Here is an 18,636-nt window from a genome sequence, read left to right as displayed (position 1 = left end):
ATATATTAAGTTAGATTGGGCTAAGCACCACCAAGTGCACTAAGGAGTCAGAGTAAAATGGCAGGGAAATGGATTAAATAACCTTACAGGTCTTTTTCATTTATGATTTTTATGGTCCTATATCCCCATATATTTGCTTTTTCTTTTGACTTTTTTTTTTTCTTTTATTTTGACAGAAAGACTAAAATAAGTGAGATAAAGTTCATTCAAAGAGGAACAAAACTCAGTAATGGAGGGATCAACAATATTTTTTTCTCCTGTGTCCAACATTTCACAATTGGACAGGTGTAACATGCATTTTTTTACCATTTTTTGTTCTGAAAGCTTGGTATAAGATTTGATGAATAAAAGTTCTAGCCTGAAATAACGAGTCTGGCAATGGTTAGACCAATCACAAGCAAATGAAGACTATGAAATGCCTAGGTCTGGGGAAAAATTTCCACTTTCGAAAAGCAGTCCTCCTGTTCTTTCTGAAATGGTATAGCACAGCTTTACAGTCACTCTGCCAGTGCCCATAATTTGCAGTTTCTTTATGAGACCCAGATAATATTTTATCTTGAAAATGAGATCCAGCTTAGCCGGTATTGTCTAGGTACTTGGGTCCTAAATATTTTAAACACAGAGACTGGCAATGTTGAAATTTCTGGCAGTAACAAAGCCCATTTTCTGGCCAGCTATAAGCTACAGGAATCCCATTTTCATTTTCCTGCCTATAGGGCAGGAGCAAAGGGAGGCAAATTACAGTGGAAATGCTTACTTTTGGCTACCATGAAAGCATCATGACATATCTGAAATGTTTCAGCTTTCTATCCCTTTGTAAATAAGCAGTAGATGTCTCAAGCTAAAAAATAGTTTGGTTCCAGTGGGTGATTTGTTGACTTTTGTTCAGTGCCTCTATTTTGGCTCACCTAAAATCTCTCAAATCTCTCTCTCTCTGTCTCTCCCTCTCTCTCTCTCTCTCTTTTTTTTTCTTTTTTTTTTTTTTCTTTTTTTTTCCCCATGGAGCTTCCTCCTACCATATTCAGGAGCTCTCAGACTTAATTTTGACTTTGGTCCTTGTTTTTGATTTTATTTAATATTACTTATCAATATCAGATGTGTTAATGACACCCTGTTGTGCACATTCCATACTTCCATGGATGTACACCCTGGTTGCGGTGGCACAAAGGGATGCAATAGCCACTACCATCCTACCTCATCACCTCCTTCATGCAAACAACTATCTCATCTCCTGCTCTGCCAGCTGCCGTCCTGAAAGTAATCCCTGAGCTGTTCATCTGATGCAGCCTAGAGCTGTAAAGAATCTGAAGAGTGGGTCTCTGCTCACACAAATGTTTTAATGGAAATGACTTGGAGAGAGATCTCATGAAAAGCTCAGATGACAGTCTGAAGACAGGAATGCTGAGGACGTTCACACGGCAGGCTCACCATGATGGCAACAGGGAAGAGGGGATTGGTCTCATGAGCCAGTCCACTGCAGCTAAAAATCACTTGTACCAGTCCATCTCAGATAGGAAGGACAGCATAGGTCTCTTCCTTATGTTCTCATTTGCTTTCTCTGATCACACCAATGAACTACATGCCATGCTTCTCTACTCAAATGCGGTTTGGGTTTTGTCCCAGTTATAATCTAATTTAGAACAAAACTTAAGGCATTTATGAGAAAATGGTAAAAGTAACAAGTATTTTTAAATGAACGAAACATGACCTGAATATATCAGAAATAAAACCAATTGCAAATATTAAGAAAAATTAAAATAATACCCAACATGGGGAAAGACGATGTCTAAAAGTATTTGCTGTGCTAGGTTTTGTGCTAACACGGGTAAGAACTATCTTTAATTAAAATTAAGTGATACTCCAAAGGCTGACAAAGATTAAATCAGTTACATCACAGCTGGACATGCATTACAAAAGGTATAGAGAATGTCTAAGAATGTATATAAGTGTTATCAACTGATTCTTTCTTTTAAGGCACACACTGTTGCTGAAAATTTTGTCTTTATAAGCATAGGACAGATTGTTCAGAAAAATAAGGATTGACGGAGAAATAGAAATATTTTGGCAACTGTGGAGCTGGTCTCAGACATTTTGAACTCCAGGGTCCAGGACTCCAGACACTCAGCCTGATGAGCTTTGTTCAGTGTGACAGCAGGTGAGTGAAAATGACTGCAACTTTGTTTAATTTTCTGCAGGGTCTTAAAATAATGTTTTGTTTTGTGTTTTGAAGAATTTCTTTCCTTCAATTTCTGCTGCAGGAAAAATTTTGTAGTGAAAGATGGTAAATAATTTCTTCAAGAGAAAAGAAGACAAACTGCAAGATCTTGAAGCATTCCCCAAACAAGAAATACTGAATTTTGGTAATGTCTTATTTCCTCTCACTTTTAATCCTTCTTCATGTCTTTAGAGTATGCTATGAGTGTCAGACTGTGGGCAGGGATATGGGCTGTGGGGTCTCCTGTTTCCAAATAAGAGTTCCTCACATGACAATCAAAGTTAATTTTTCAGTCACAGGAAAGAAAATGACAAGGCCAAAGCCTTTCAAGTGTTCACTTAAAACTAGCTTCAATGTTTTACGTTGTAAGTTGGAAAAAAAGTGTTAGATAAAGGTTGCTTTGGCAAGGGAGAAATAGCTATATGGGCATTCTCATTCTTTTGAGACCTAATATTTTTGAGAATATTTAAGAATATTGTACTAATTTCCTTTGAGATAGTCAAACAATCTATGAACTGTCCCCAAAGCGAAAAGTCCTAAGTATATTGGAGGGCACAGATAGAAAAAAATGATTAAAAGTTGAAGTAAATTATATGAATGGGTATATTACATTTTTTTAAAATCCATTCTAGTAATTCAGTGCAGTTCAGTTTGATTAAGAAATATATTTTTGCTGAGATGTTACATCCAGGTCAGTTTAAAATTAGATCTGAATCTAGTTATGTTCAGCACAGCCTACTTTAAAAGTGGTAATTGTCCTTTATAATCAAGCTATTAGAAAAACATTAAAATGTACTTCTCAGCAACAACATAGTCATTTATCAAATGTTGTGTTAGCCTGCTTGACATTTTAATTTACAAGCTTTTTATTGTTAGTTTGCTCTCTAGATTATTAATTACATGAAAAACATATCATTTTTCATGTCTTATATAAACAAATTTAAGAAAAGGGGTCAAATTTTAATACTGGTGAAACCAGCATAAATGAAAGGTAACTTCACTAAGTCAGTGAAAAGGTACCCAGGTATAAGAGAGAGGGACATGTCTTCTTGTTTCTAAAGAGAGGTAAATGAAAGTTTGCTTTAAGTATTATGTAGCCAAGACATAATGTAATTAGAATAAATTAAAAATTGTTAGGATGGATCTCTCTTGACAATAAGAAAGACTTTTTTTTTTTTTCTCTTTTGTTTCTTTAGTAGTAAAACCATATAGCGCATCATCCAATTTCTCAGCTGTTGTATTGCTTCCAGTCAAGCTATGTCCTGGAAAAGCTTCATGTAGGGATATGGATGTCAGTCTCTGAAGCCTATAAATAAGGGCTTCTTCAGCAGGAAAGAAAAAAAAAAAGTTAAATCACATTTTGCTCCCCTTATGAAAGGACTAGACTTGTGCTTGTTTATGAGTTTTATGTGTGGCATGTACACTTATTTTATTGGAACTTAGTAAATTTGAGTCTTAGGTGAAAAAAATGGCACTGATATAATGCTTATTGTAATTTGATTCTATTGTTATAACTGACTAGCAGACTAGCAAATTTGTAAGCTCTATGTGAACAAATTCACCAAATTCCTCCCAATGTATCATCAGTGTAGACAGCAAAATGTTGAGCACATGTAACTAGATGACCTGGAAAGCACAGTACTGTACATCAAATTCTGATTCTCATGGGGGACTTCAATTATCCAGACATCTGTTGGGTAAGCAACTCGGCCAGGCACGTGCAGTCCAAACAGTTCCTACAATGTGTTGAAGACAATTTTCTGACGCAGGTGGTGGAGGATCTGATGAAGCAGGGGGTGCTTCTGGACCTTGTTCTTACCAACAGGGATGGGCTTGTTAGGGATGTGAAGGTTGGGGGCAGCTTGGGATGCAGCGACTATGAGATGGTGGAGTTCAAGATGGAACTTGGTGGAAGAAGTAAGGCTAGTAGCAGGGTTGCTACCCTGGACTTTCGAAGAGCCACCTTTGACCTCTTCTGGGACATGCTTGGGAGTATCTCATGGGCTAGGTTGCTAGAAGGCAAGAGTGCTTGTGAGAGCTGGGCTACATTTAAACAGCACTTCTTCCAAGCTCAGGATTGGTGCAACCCTAAGAGCAGGAAATTGGGGAAGGGGGGTGGGCAGGAAACCTGAGTGGATGAGCAAGGAGCTCATCGATAAGACTGAAAGGAAAAGGAAGGTCTATGAAATGTGGAAAAAGGGCCTGTCCTCTTGGGAGGAGTATAGAAGTGTTGTTAGGGCCTGCAGGGACATGATGAGGAAGGCTAAAGCCCACCTAGAGATGAGGCTTGCAAAAGAGATAAAAGATAACAAGAAGGGTTTTTTTAAGTATGTAAACAGTAAAAGGAAGACTAGGGACAATGTGGGTGCCTTACTGAACGAGAGGGGTGTCCTGGTAACGGGAGACACCGAGAAGGCGGAGATACTGAATGCTTTCTTTGCTTCAGTCTTTGCTTCAAGGACTCCCCCCCAGGACTCCTCAACCCTGGCAGGAGGAGAAAGGGGCTGGGAAATGGAGGGCTCCCACCTGGTTGACGAGAGAGTGCTTCGGGAGCGTCTGAGTGGGCTTAACGCACACAAATCCATGGGTCCCGATGGGATGCATCCACGTGTGCTAAGGGAGTTGGCAGAGGTGATCGCCAAACCGCTCTCTATCATCTTTGAAAGGTCCTGGAGAACAAGAGAGGTGCCCGAAGATTGGAGGATAACCAATGTCACTCTGGTTTTCAAGAAGGGCAAGAAGGAGGAACTGGGAAACTACAGGCTAGTCAGTCTCACCTCTGTCCCTGGAAAGGTGTTGGAAAAGCTTGTTTTGGATGTCATCTCCAAGCAATTGGAAGAGAAGAATGTTATGAGGAATAGTCAGCATGGATTCACCAAGGGGAAGTTGTGCTTGACCAACCTCATTGCCTTCTATGATAGCATCACCAGCCGGGTAGATGGAGGGAGAGCAGTGGATGTCACCTACCTTGACTTTAGAAAGGCTTTCAATACTGTCTCCCATGACATCCTGCTAGCAAAACTGAGAAAGTGTGGGAGAGGTGAGTGGACAGTAAGGTGGGTTGAGAACTGGCTGACTGGCCGAGCTCAGAGGGTGGTGATCAGTGGTGCAGAGTCCGGCTGGAGACCTGTGACTAGCAGCGTTCCCCAGGGGTCGGTGCTGGGTCCGCTCTTGTTCAACATCTTCATTGATGACCTTGATGAGGGAATAGTGTCTGCCCTCAGCAAGTACACCAATGACACAAAGCTGGGAGGAGTGGCCGACACACCAGAAGGCTGTGCTGCCATTCAGTGAGACTTGGACCGGCTGGAGAGATGGGCAGGAAGAAACCAAATGAGGTTTAATAAGAGCAAGTGTAGAGTCCTGCACCTGGGAAGGAACAACCGGATGTATCAGTACAGGCTGGGGGATGACCTGCTGGAGAGGAGCTCTGTGGAGAAGGACCAGGGGGTCCTGGTGGACGACAGGTTGACCATGAGCCAGCAGTGTGCCCTCGTGGCCAAGAGGGCCAATGGGATCCTGGCGTGCATTAAAAGGACTGTGGCCAGCAGGTCAAGGGAGCTGATCCTCCCCCTCTACTCTGCCCTGGTCAGGCCTCACCTGGAATACTGTGTCCAGTTCTGGGCTCCCCGGTACAAAAAAGACAGGGATCTCCTGGAAAGAGTCCAGCGGAGGGCCACAAAGATGATACAGGGCCTGGAGTGTCTTCCCTATGAGGAAAGGCTGAGAGACCTGGGTCTGTTCAGCCTTGAGAAAAGAAGACTGAGAGGGGATATCATCAATGTGTATAAATACCTGAGGTGTGGGAGAAAGAGGGATTTGGCCAACCTCTTTTCAGTGGTTTGTAGGGATAGGACAAGGGGTAATGGCCACAAGATGCACAGGAAGATCCGCACCAACATGCGAAAGAACTTCTTCACAGTGAGGGTGACGGAGCACTGGAACAGGCTGCCCAGGGAGGTTGTGGAGTCTCCTTCTCTGGAGATATTCAAGGCCCATCTGGACGCCTACCTGGGCAGCCTGCTATAAGGAACCTGCTTTGGCAGGGGGGTTGGACCCAATGATCTTTCAAGGTCCCTTCCAACCCCTTCAATTCTGTGATGAGAAAGAAAATAAAAGCTTGCCCTTTGCATTCACATCTCAAACAATAAACCCTTGAAAGTGATAAGCAAGCACTGAGGAAGTGATATCGAAGAAGACGTGATTATTTTTTTATTTTTTTGGGGAAACTTGGAGAAAGCAAGGATGGTGCAGCTATCAGTGCTGAAAGATAGTGGAACTCTTGGCTTGAATACAGAGATTTTTCCTTACAGATCTTGAAGCATTTGATTTGGAATATATGTGGTTTTGTTTCCATTATACGGATGGAAAGATTGAGACTTTGAGGAGTAATGTGAATTGTTCAAAGCAACTCCATAGCTGATCCAGAAATCTATTTACTATATAACCACAGTGAACCTTCCCTCTCCTATACTTACACTGGGGATTGAGACAGAAATTATTGCTGAGATATTTACTTCCTCCGCATCTCTTTGCTCTTTCCTCCTTAGCATACTTTCTTGGGGCCACTCTTGGGCATGAAGAACTGCTGGAATAAAATGTGTTGTGATATTTCTAAAACAGGTAAGATCAGGAAGTGTCAGAAATTTTTCATATTCTGCTTTTGCGATAGAAGCTCAATAGCCCTGTAAATAAGATTAGTGTGGCCATGTCACCAGTGAGTAATAACTTTTCTCTCTGTTTCTTCCTCTATCTTTTCATTTCATTCTTCCCACTCTTTTCTGAATGGCCATAATTGGACTTTGATGACCTGTATATTTTAGAGAGAGAGAAAACAACAACAATAGCAACAACAAAACCTTTCAGCATATCTGACTGCCTTCACAGATTTTAACGTTTATTTTAGAGAATGCCCATGTGCGTTATGAAAGCAATGTTATTTCTGCTCTGTTGTGGGATGTCAGGGCATAAAAATACTGACATACTATGTCCACTCTATTTCTTCTATGGGCATGTCATAAGAATTTATCAGCTTACTCTATATTTTTTTTTTCTTAGCATATTCTCACATTCTCACTTTACCTTTTTTCTTGCTATCATCCTTTATTTCCAGATATCATTCAAGACCTTAATCTAAGTAACTCAATGAAAGAAATTAACTTAATCTGTTAAAATTCCTAATGGAATATGATTTGATTCCAGCTAGGATCTGCACATTTTAACATTTGTTTTCTGACAGTTCCTTTATCTGCCTGATGCCCACAAGTTCACAGTTCATCTAGTCCATATATTTTTATTTTTTTATTTTTTCTTGATTTTCATTTTAATTATATCTCCAGAAGACCCCTCCCAGTCAAACAAGACCCACACTAAATCTGAAAGAATAGCTGGATCAATCATCATGTGTTATTACGGCTGAAATTTTTTCTTCAGTCCAGATTCAGTGGCATGTTACAGTTTGAACACATTAATGAATTTGGACTGAATGTTATTAAAATTGGGAAACTATCTGTTGTGTCCTAAACCTGTATTGCTTCCTACCGTGGACAGGAGATACTTGTCCTCCTATTGTCTGGAAGAGGAGATTCCAAGATTTAAAAACAAGCGTAGAGAGCTGTACTTGCTAGAGGCTATCTGAGCCAAAGGAAGAGAATGGAAACAAGGTGATAGAGAAAAAGCAAACTATGAAAATGGAAAAAGTGAAGCAAGTGTTTTATTTATATACCCTGTGTAATCCATGCATGTCTTGGAAATGTTATGTTCCCTGCTCCTCTGTTTCAAGCTGAGTTTTCATCCCTGCTATAAATGACTGAACATGCAGTCTTTAATTATAGTAAAACACGACAACAGAAATGAATCCTCATGGTTAACAGGTCATAAGACTAACAGGTCACAGTCATCTCAGTCTTAGGGACTGAGATGGCGAAGACTCAAATGATTGTAAATAGTGCAGGTGTTGAAAACCAATATGAGGTTATATAATTTCTTGACCAGAGAAATGCCAACACATGTCTTACAGCACTATGGTGTATGACAGTAGTTTTTCTGGTGGCAATTTGCAGTCAAGGAGAAAGATTTTTGATCTCACTGTATTTGGCAATTTTGCTTATCACTGTCTCATGATCTGTTAGTTTTTGGACAGAAATAAAAGGACTAATAAAAAAACAAGGTATCTGCACTATTTTTAAAGAGGAAATACACACAGTCCTTGTGAATAAATTTTAGCCTGTTATATGTGAAATATTACTGCTATTAATTTATATTTGTTAATTATTCTTGTGTGATTGTTGATCTAAATCCCACAACTTAGTATCTATTTTTTAATTGAGTGATGGAAGCTTGACAGGAGAGCAGAAAAAAAAGCGATGAATAGGTAATGATAAAGATGATCACCTGAAGATAATTAGTATAAAAGTAGTGATTCAGAAATCAGACATAGTCATTCATCCATGCAGATACAAGATGGGTGTCAAAAAATTGAATATCAGTGACACAGGTTAATACCATTTCTCTGAACAAATTTTATACTACATTTTAAAATTATTTTTCACTGCTGACCTCCATGTAAAAAGATGTCTTGTCTGAACAAACTTACTGTAGAATGTCAGGTGATCCTTAGGACTCTATTGAGCATCAGAAACATCAGATTTACAAGGGTGTTTGAAATTATACTCAATACTTTCAGAGCAAGATTTTCAGGGACATTTCTCTTTAGTTTTGTTTTGGATATATTTTTCATAGAACCACAGAATGGATCAGGTTAGAAAGGACCTTAAAGATCATCTAATTCCAACCCCCTGCCACAGACAGGGATGCCACCCAGTAGATCAGTCTAGGCTCCATCCAGCCTGGTCTTGAACACCTCCAGGGATGGGGCATCCACAACTTCTCCTGGCAACCTGTTCCAGTCCCCCACTACTCTTATAGTGAAGAATTTCCTCCTGATGTCTAATCTAAATCTATCCTGTTTTAAGAACATTCCCCCTTGTCCTATCATTATCTACCCGAGTAAAGAGTCCTTCTCCATCTTTTTTATAAGATCCCTTTAAGTATTGAAAGACCACAATCAAATCTCCCCCGAGCCTTCTCTTTTCCAGGCTGAACATCCCCAACTGTCTCAGCCTTTCTACATAGGAGAGGTGCTCCAGTCTTCTAATCATCTTTGTGGCCCTCCTCTGGACTTGCTCTAACAGGTCCACATCTTTCTTGTGCTGGGGACCCCAAACCTGGGTGCAGTACTCCAGGTGTATCCTCACAATCACCTCCCTTGACCTGCTGGTCACACCTCTTTTCTGAAAGAACTTATATTTCTGTAGTGCTACAAAAATATTACTTCTATAATTGCTTACTCTAGACTTTAAAATGTTACTATAATGTAATTTCATATCAAATGACAAGCTATTCCATTTAAAACTCTTGCCGTGAGCTGTACTGAAGTTCCTCTGTAATCTAGATTCATTGGTCTCCTTATTCTCAGCAAGCATGAGCAAACATGAAACAGTTTTCTGTAATTATAAAAAAGAAATATAATGTTTCAAAACCTTCTGTGAGATGGCAAGGTCAGCCATATGCCACTGAATAATTTCCTGAGCATCTGCTCACTCTGGCTATTAAAGTGTACAACAGTGCAAATATTGTATAAATTATAACAATGGTACCATATACTAGGGTCTAGGCTTGCAACCATGCCTTTAGCAAAAGTCCTGCTGAAGGATGTGGAGTTTTGAACACGGAAATTTTGTGGGACTTGGTTATGATTTTAGCTTGATCGTAAAAATCATTAACCTGTTTGATCTTCATTGAAACAATATGCAAGTTCAACCTGAAATCAGAAGTGTAGCTACACAAAGAGAAATGCAAAGACTTAGTATGTCCTGCTGCAGGGAATTAGCTCTCCTCTTCATAGTTGGACGTTGCAGAAGATGGGGGTTTGAAATATGATGGTCTGTATGTAACACTTGACAGTTGTTAACTGGCACACAGTAAAAAACTGATAGTAGATGTTACTTTTAAGTGTGGCTTCTCGACTGACATACACAGGTTGCTTTTAATGTTACGATCATAAAAGATATCAAGAAACCAAAGGCAACCAGTTTTCATAGAAGAAAGTGTTAGAGATTCTGTCTCATGGTGGCACTTTTTTTTTTTTTTTTTTTCTGAAATTCCTGTTGTTTCTTGTTATGTCAGGAGAGACTTTATCTGTGTAGTTTTTTTTTTTTTTGTTTGTTTGTTTTTTTTATGATAGCTCCAACATATTTTCTCATGCAAATACTTATTTCTATAACATGCGAAGGCCCTGAGCCAGCCAGGAATGCGTGGTTCCTATTCAGGTGATTCATGGCTTACTTGTGCTTCCCTTCAGCTATTCCCACTTCCCTCCAGGAGAGGGAACTTCTGCATACATTAACAACACCTACTTTATACAGACGCCAACACCATCTTCCTGACACAGAGGCTGTGTCTCTCATGCTGTCTCAGCAGATAATTCTTCAAATAGGGCTTCAGATTCTCCCAGATGTTGTAATTTTACTGGGAACAATTTAGTGGTGAGCAAATCCTGAGCAAACCAAGTGCAAGTGGATACCTTCGTGGCTGAAAATTAAGGTAACCAGCTGCAACAGCTCTGCTAGGGAATGCAGGAGATGTCTTTGTCTGAGGCCTTGGCAAGGCACATACGGATGTATTTGTGGTCCAGATCCAGATCTGATCCTGCCATTTGTCTAGAAGCATGACAAGCTGCAGAGCTGAAATGTGCTCAGTGCTTCCCTGAAAAGGAGGATAGGGCTGGTTGTTTCCAGGTTAAGAGACAAACTTTTACTTATGACGACTGTAGTGAAATTTGCCAAAAGAAAAAAATAAAGTCTAAGAGAAAATGAAAACTCTCCTGTATTTTAATATAATTAATACTTAAAGTAAGATGATGAAAAACACACACACACCGTATTTTGAATGATTGAGAAAAGTCACTTGGATAATTGAATTGTTAATGAGGAACCAGTTGTAATGAATAGATTTCACCAGAAAAGCAGAAGTACAAATGTTTGCTGTCCTTAGACTAATACTTACCAGACTTGCGCACTTCACACCTCCCTTTGTGTTACACCTAATGAAAACAAATGATCACTTCCACAATGGGATAACCTGTACAGTGGAATAATGCATTTGATCTAATTTAGTTGTGGCTAAAGTAGGGGTCATTTTTTTTCTCTCTGATAATACTGATATCAGTACTGATTATCAGATATCAGAGACTGATATCAGAATTAAACTGGACTCCAGTGAGCTGTTGTTCCCACATTTACATATAATGAATGCTGAGTGAGGAATTAGTGTTCTGTTTGTTTTTTTCGTTGTCATTTATTTGTACATGGATAAGAAAAAAATGTACATGAAATGTATCCGCTTAAGTGTTAAAATATTACTAGAAAAAAAAAAAGGGTGTTAAATGGGATTAACACAAATTTCTGCTACATATCAAGTTTTGCTATCCTACGTCTACAACAAGGAAAGACACGAGTGGCCAACCATGGTTTTATGGGCTGCCTTATAAGGTAGCTTATTTAGCCTGGAGTAATGCCAATCAGTTATTAGGTGAATCAGGTTGGTGATATTGCTACTTGTTTGTGTAGGTGGGGAAGAGGAGAGCAGAGCCAGATATTGTTTACAGTTAATTGAGTGCAGCTGTATACATTGGTTCTGAAAGGTTGGCTGAAAACAAGGCTTATCCCATGAATACACAGAATATTTCTGTCCCAGTTTAGGCTGGGTGGAAAAATATCCATTTCTGAACTCTTGGTGATGTCTTTATCTTTTCTTGAAGGAATTAATGTATTTTAATGAGGTTTCCCTAATGGAGGGAAAGACAAAAGCTCTTTGGCCCTATGGGGAAACAGATTTTCTTTGAAGAAATTTTGGTTCAGACGTTTTTTACCTCCTCCCATTGCATCAGCTTCATATCAATCAGCGAACATGCTTTTAAGTAAAATTGCTGTAGTCATTTGTAGTAGTCTTTAAGCAAGTCACCTTAGGAGTAAAATGTTGTCTGTTGTTGTACTGGGTAGGGCTATATATGAGTCCATTTTCCCTGCTGTAGGCAATAGCAAGTTTACTGGTGGCTTGTACATTAAGTTGACTAAAATTCCAAACTTGGCAAGAATTATGGAAGACAAACAGATGCTCATGTAATGTGTTCCACCTGGGTACAAACATATGTTGTTTCTCATACACCTATCTCACTGACTTTGGGCTGGCAAACAAGGAAATCTTCTATGTGTAAGAACCATACTGCAAGATAAGGTACCATAGAAGGCTACCTCAAAATTGCTGTGTTAGGATAGACAAACAGCCCTTTCTTTTCTTTTGATTCCACTCATGCAGAAAACCGTTCTTGGAAGTAAAAACATCAGTCACTGAATATGTTGAGAACTAATAAAACAACCAGAAGCCAATGATGTTTTGTTTGCTCTAAATGAACATTAACATTATGAAAATAACCAAAATAATATACGCATCATAAACAGATTCCTAATGTTGATAGAAAGACTAGTTTTTCATTCAATTGGTGATACTTTTTCAGTCATCAGGCTTAATAAATAAATGACAATAACCTATCTTTGAACACATATTTTAGCCTTTGGCCTCAAGGATGTGCTAGCTTTGATGTAATTGGCATAGGCCTAAATCTGCTCTACACTCATCCCAGACTCTTCCCTAGAGGATCAAATATATGAAATGTAGAAATGAAACTGAATTCTGTGATTCTTCCTGTCCCATTTCAAATAAATCTCTTTAAAGTAGAAAGTAAAAAATTTGATGAGTTACTTATCACAGATAAAATAGCAGTGATATTTCAGTGTGATATTCACACTGAAAACAATATTTTTATTTAAAAGTGTTAATACTTCTAATACAAATTTTGAACTCTGCTGAATAAAAAGTATAATTGAGACCAGGAGAAAAAAATGTGAAAGAAACTCAATATATTTTTTGAAAGGAATATTATATCTCATAATTTCTCTGCTCAGTTTAACCTGAGTGTTTTGTACATAATTAACATGTGGGAAATAGACTTTCAAAATCCTGACAAACAGTTGCACTGCATATGCTTAATATTTTTTTAAGAAATGGTATATGTTAAATACTTAAATTAGTTTTGAAATAGATTTATTTACATATGGCAATAGTAACTAGAAAGGTGAACACACACCTGAAAAAACAACAACAAAACAAAACAGGAAATACTGTAGACACAAACTTCTAAAACCATTATACAAAGGAAAACTTTCTCAAAAAAACAAAACAAAAAAAACCATCATGTATAACACTATGAAAACAATTTAAAATCTATCTTTTTATTAACAATAAGCTATAAAAGTATATATATAGTATAAAAGGGTTTTTCTCTCCCAGGAAGGACTGATCCTTCGATATCTTTTGATACTAAACAATATGTCAAACATTAAACGTAATAAGGTCATTTCAATATACAGAGAGTGTGGTGGTTTTTTTTTTTTTGTCTTAGATTTTTTTTTTCACGAAATGTCATCTTTCTAATAGTGCAGCCCTTCCATTCGTGAAGTTGTGGGGAAGGTGAGCAAGGTGGTATTCTTGCAAGCCTCCCACCACATCCAGATAATCAGTCAGGTCTGAAGCTTCCAGGCACCTGGAGCTTCATATTTGCACCATTTTTTTTCTGTAAGGAAACAAAAAACACACCTGTTTTGTTCCTTTCTATTGCCTGTCGGAGCCGCCAAATCAGTGGGAACACAGCTTGAGCAGTAAGAAGGTAGTCTTTATGCTGAAGGCTCTGTCCCTCAGACCTGGGTCCAACCTGCATCCAATCAGGGAGATTTTCTTTTGTGGGACCTGAACAAACAAAAGACTTCAATTTAAATAGCTTTAAATTAAGCAGAAACAAGAATGATTTGCCTGGGTTGTTTCAAGTTCTTTATTGCTCTAAACTACTTCCTTTCAGCTTTCCCAGAAGCTACTTCAGCTGAACAGGCAGTGATGGAGGATCCTTAAAGACATTGTTCACAGTTTTGAAAGAGCAGCAAACAGCAGCACTCAGAACATTTAAGAAATGACTGATGAGATTTTATGGTGCTTAGGAGAGAAAATATCTGAGTATTCATATGTAAATCTCAAATATTCACCAGAATGTTGCTTTTTAACTACTGCCATATTTTTCTTTGCAAATGCATATGGAGTAAGTAGCTGGAGGTAATGTTCCCTCTGGAGACTCAGAAATTTATTTTAATGTGAAACAAAAATGTCAGAGTACTAAAGCTCTCAGGCTTTTTGTTCCCTTTGCAAGAAAGTCCTCAAGGGAACCCAGATAGAAAAATTCATTCTAAAGAGATTAACAAAATCCAATTAACCTGGTAAAACCATTAAGTAAATTAGCAAACTAAGTAATCAGAATGTTGTCCTTTTTTTTTTTTTTTTGCATAATTCTAACATTAATAGCTTAGCATGGTAAATATTTAACAAAGACGAGCCCTCCCACCCCTTTTTCTTTCTCCGCTGTCACACACAAACATAGATAAGTCTATGCATTTAAGATAGTTTTATTTAAACTGAAGATTCTCTGAAAGAAGTGTACCATAGTTTCTCAAGAATCAAATTTGATAAATATTGCCTCCAGTGGATATAGAAAGACAGTGTGTTTGTATTTTAGTATATTTTGTGCATATATACACTAAGTACATAGACAAATGAATACAATTATAACTGTATTCATATCTCTGCATGTGTACGTATTATATATATATACACACACAAAGACAAACATGTATATTCATCAGATCTCTTCTTCAATTTACAGTTGATCAGATAAATTAGAATCATTCACCACTGAAAGAAGCAAAATTGAAGTGTTCTTCTCAATTTACTGTCACACAAAGACTAAGTTTCATGCTTTGGATAAACCCATAAACTATAGGTATTTCTTATCCAAACCTTACAAGCTTCACATCGAATTTAGTGTGGAAAAACAAAACAAAACAAGTACTTTCTGAAGCAAAAAACATAGATAAAAATTATGTAAGTTATGTCAGGCATATACCTCAAATCTGGATTTAAAAGAGTCATCTTTGGGATAGAAAAGACCACATGTTTTTTTAAGAGTCTCTACACTACTGCGGTGGGAAAAACATTATTGTTCCTAATGTAGAAAAGAACTTGCAACCAGTAAAACCCGAGGTGATGAATGACAGGCTGTTCTCTGATGGGACCAGTGCTGGTTAACAGAGCTTATCGTCACACCAATGAGAAACTTTCTGACAAAAACACAGACATGACAAAGTCAAACCTCAGCAAACCACCTGCCTCTCAATATAGAAATATCGAATCATTGTGGTTGGAAAAGACCTCAAGGATCATCTGGTTCAGCCATCACCCTACTACTGATATCACCCATTAAACCATGTCCGTAAGCACTAAGTCCAACCTTCCCTTGAACACTCCCCGGGATGGTCACTCCATTGCTTCCCTATCACATCCATCCTCTTTTTGGTAGGGACAGTTAAGCACCAGTTTTGTGGCAATGAGACTGTAAATCACACTGGTGATCAGGATGATGAGTTATGGTTGGTGGGAAATTTTACAAGATGCCAAGTGCACTTAATGCTCTGCTGCAGCTGCAAGGAATCTCCGTGACCAGCTTGCCACTATTTTAGGCAGGTAATTTGACTCAGTGTTAGTTAGAGACATGAATAGCAGAAATAGGCAGCTGGGTATTGGTAAAAAGGCTCATGTCATGCAGGGCATCCTATTGTCTCTTACCACAGCCAACTCTCAAGCCTTGAGGAAAACAGTGAAGGATTCCACAGACATGCTGGCAGAGCAGGCAGCCACCCTTGGTCCACTCCCCCTGACTCGTAATGCCACAGAGTCTTCATTGTCAGAAAGCAACAGTAATAATAATAATAATAATAAGGAAGTGGAATTATGTATATCTAAATTAAGCTTGTTACTATTTCTAGGATAAAATTCCAGTTACAGTTTGCTCACCTGACACATTTATCATGTTCAAAGTGTCTGCCTGTAAAGTCATTTGAACATATGTAGTCATTTGAACATATGCTTCCACCAGGAAGCAGGTTTCTCCATTTTGACAGCAGTTCCTGTTTCAGTTCATGGTCTAGAGTCAGAAATAAAATGTTATCACAAAAACTAGATTGCTGAGCAAATAAAGCACCCACTTTAGCTGCAGACAGCTGGGCCACCATTTTCAACCTGATGCTTTTAAAATTTTATCAGTTTGCCTATTTCAAAGAATCTACCCAGTTTTCCTCTTTTGTTAGTAGACTCAAAAGGTCAAAGACTAAATTCAGCATCACCCTCATAAGTTTAAGTTACTCTGTCAGTAACAGATACTATTATCTTCAGGCTTCTGCTTTTGTTCCTGTGCTTAATTGGAGATTAAAGATTTTAGAGGCAATCGGTCAAATACCTTTCATATAACTTATTTAAAAACACAGCAAGACATCCTTGCTTTGATCAGGATTTCTGGCTATCAAGTCTGAAAAAGACATGCAAACTTTGGTGGCCAGACAGGTGTTTATGACTCTCCAATAGACTATTTCTGGGTTAGAGAGGTCTGGATTAATAAGAGGGAGAAGGGAGAAATATATGTCACCAAGAAAACTAGTGTGTATATTCAGAAATGTTTTGGAAGATGTTTCCAGGTAGGGAAGAGACACAAATATCATATATATCTAGTGAGCAGGCACTGCACATATAGCTGCAGTTGAAACTAGTAACACACATCTTACATTAAGTATAAAAGTATCAGTTCTTTATACTCTCCATGGGAGCTGGGGGAAATGTTAGGAAACATAAAAGGAAATAGCTCTCTCTGAATCAGGGCAACAGCTTTCTGCACAGATCCCTTGATATTCCCATAGCAAGCAAAGTATTCTGACTTTGGTAATAGCACAGAAAGCAGGATAAGAGAGGCTTTTCTATTACTGCTGTTTTATTTTTTTTTTTCCTTTAGAAATGTAGAGTTATAAATGTAAGTGCTTTCCCTCAGTGGGGGAGAAGAGAATTTGCAGGCAACAATAACCAGTGCTCTGACGATTCAAATCCCAAAGCACTGACCAGCAGGTCTGAGATTGGACTATTGGTTCCTGCATATGAAATATAGAGTTGTCCTTTACATGCAGGCTTCCTGAGCTTTAAACCGTCCTCACATCTAAAAATTAGGAGTATGTGGTAAAAGGTGTTTCTATGATCATGTAACATCCAGGGTTTAACTGGCAGTACCGCCTGATGTTACTGCATTACCTCTGAAGGGAGGAGGGTATGGCATAAGCTTCTGAACTGACCCCTGCAGCTGCTTCTAAACAAGTCATCAGCTACTTCTAGCTCTCTGCACCAATTAAAATACAGAGTAATGAAATGGAGGTGCAGCACTTCCAATTTCTCCATTGGAGTGACTGACATATTTCAAGTATTCTGATGGATAATTTAGCAGGCATTTTTGACATTTTCAAGAGTGTATAAGTGTACATTCCTGTTCTTGAAAAGGCTTGCTAACTGTGTTGCCAATGGCTATGTGTAAATAATTAGCAGCCTGCACAGGTTCAAGGACTTCCTGACATTTGCTAAAGAAACCACGCTATCTGTAAAGGTCCTTGACATGGAGTCTGCATGTTTTCCTTGATTTGTAGGGGATTTTTGTTTGCTTGTTTGTATATTTTTAAATAATATACCTCTTTGTATGTACCAATGCTTTTTGTGTATTTGATTGTGTTTTTAAGAGATAGAAACAGAAAGCCTTCTCTAGAAAATGGATTATAATGTGACCTTCAAGGCCCTTTTTCCCCTGTAGAAACACCTTCACAGTGAACATGAAAATCAATTGTACCCTCTTGTGATGAACAACTTACCATGCGTTAATTCACTGAAAGGTAAGGTATCAGAAACATTTTTTCTTTTTCTCTTGGAACTGAGGTTATTAATTTCCTTAAAGGTGTTTAAAGATGTACTCCAATTTTCATGGTTTTGGGGAATTGTTACAATTTTCTCCTTCATAGCCTTTAAACATATAAATCAAAAAAGGTTTGTAACTAAAACACAGAGTTAATACATGACAGTAGTTAGAACAATTGACATCAAAACATTATTCTTTATGAAAAGTGCCAAAGCTGTAATTTTGAAAAGAGATAGAGAGGCTGATGTATATTTTATAACTTGTGTTAGCTATTTCTCTTTCTGTTCCATATTTCAATCCACTATTATTACATGGGTTCAGGAGGTAGTGGAAAAGTAAAAGAAAATACACTGGAATGTTTGAAATATTAATCTTGTTATTTACATGAGGAGTAACATGGGATCAGGGCACATACTTCGGGCTCTTAAATGGCAAGAGGAAGACCCCCTAACCCCATTCTGAAACTCCGAGCAGATCTGCA

At 38.3% G+C, this 18,636-nt stretch overlaps 1 protein-coding gene across 3 annotated transcripts in view; it reads right to left on the bottom strand.

The window, feature by feature from the left end:
- The window catches only part of LOC310889835 (protein FAM240B-like), a 31,878-nt gene extending 17,807 nt beyond the window's left edge, over positions 1-14,071 (bottom strand). Inside the window, exons 1-2 of one of the 3 annotated variants that reach the window (XM_083817963.1) lie at positions 13,931-14,028; positions 11,282-11,318 (exon numbers count right to left, since the gene is read on the bottom strand). Coding sequence is in view for 1 of the 3 variants with exons in the window: in XM_083817961.1 (XP_083674087.1) it covers positions 6,694-6,768 (75 nt within the window). In the remaining 2 variants the exon portion in view is untranslated. The other 2 variants (XM_083817962.1, XM_083817961.1) reach the window with 2 other exon arrangements.
- Positions 14,072-18,636: the final 4,565 nt, after the last annotated feature.

Source organism: Anser anser (assembly GCF_964211835.1).
Source record: "Anser anser genome assembly, chromosome: Z".
NCBI classification, from domain to species: Eukaryota; Metazoa; Chordata; class Aves; order Anseriformes; family Anatidae; genus Anser; species Anser anser.
The sequence above is the reverse complement of the archived record's forward strand: the minus strand, read 5'-3'. Positions and strand labels throughout refer to the sequence as shown.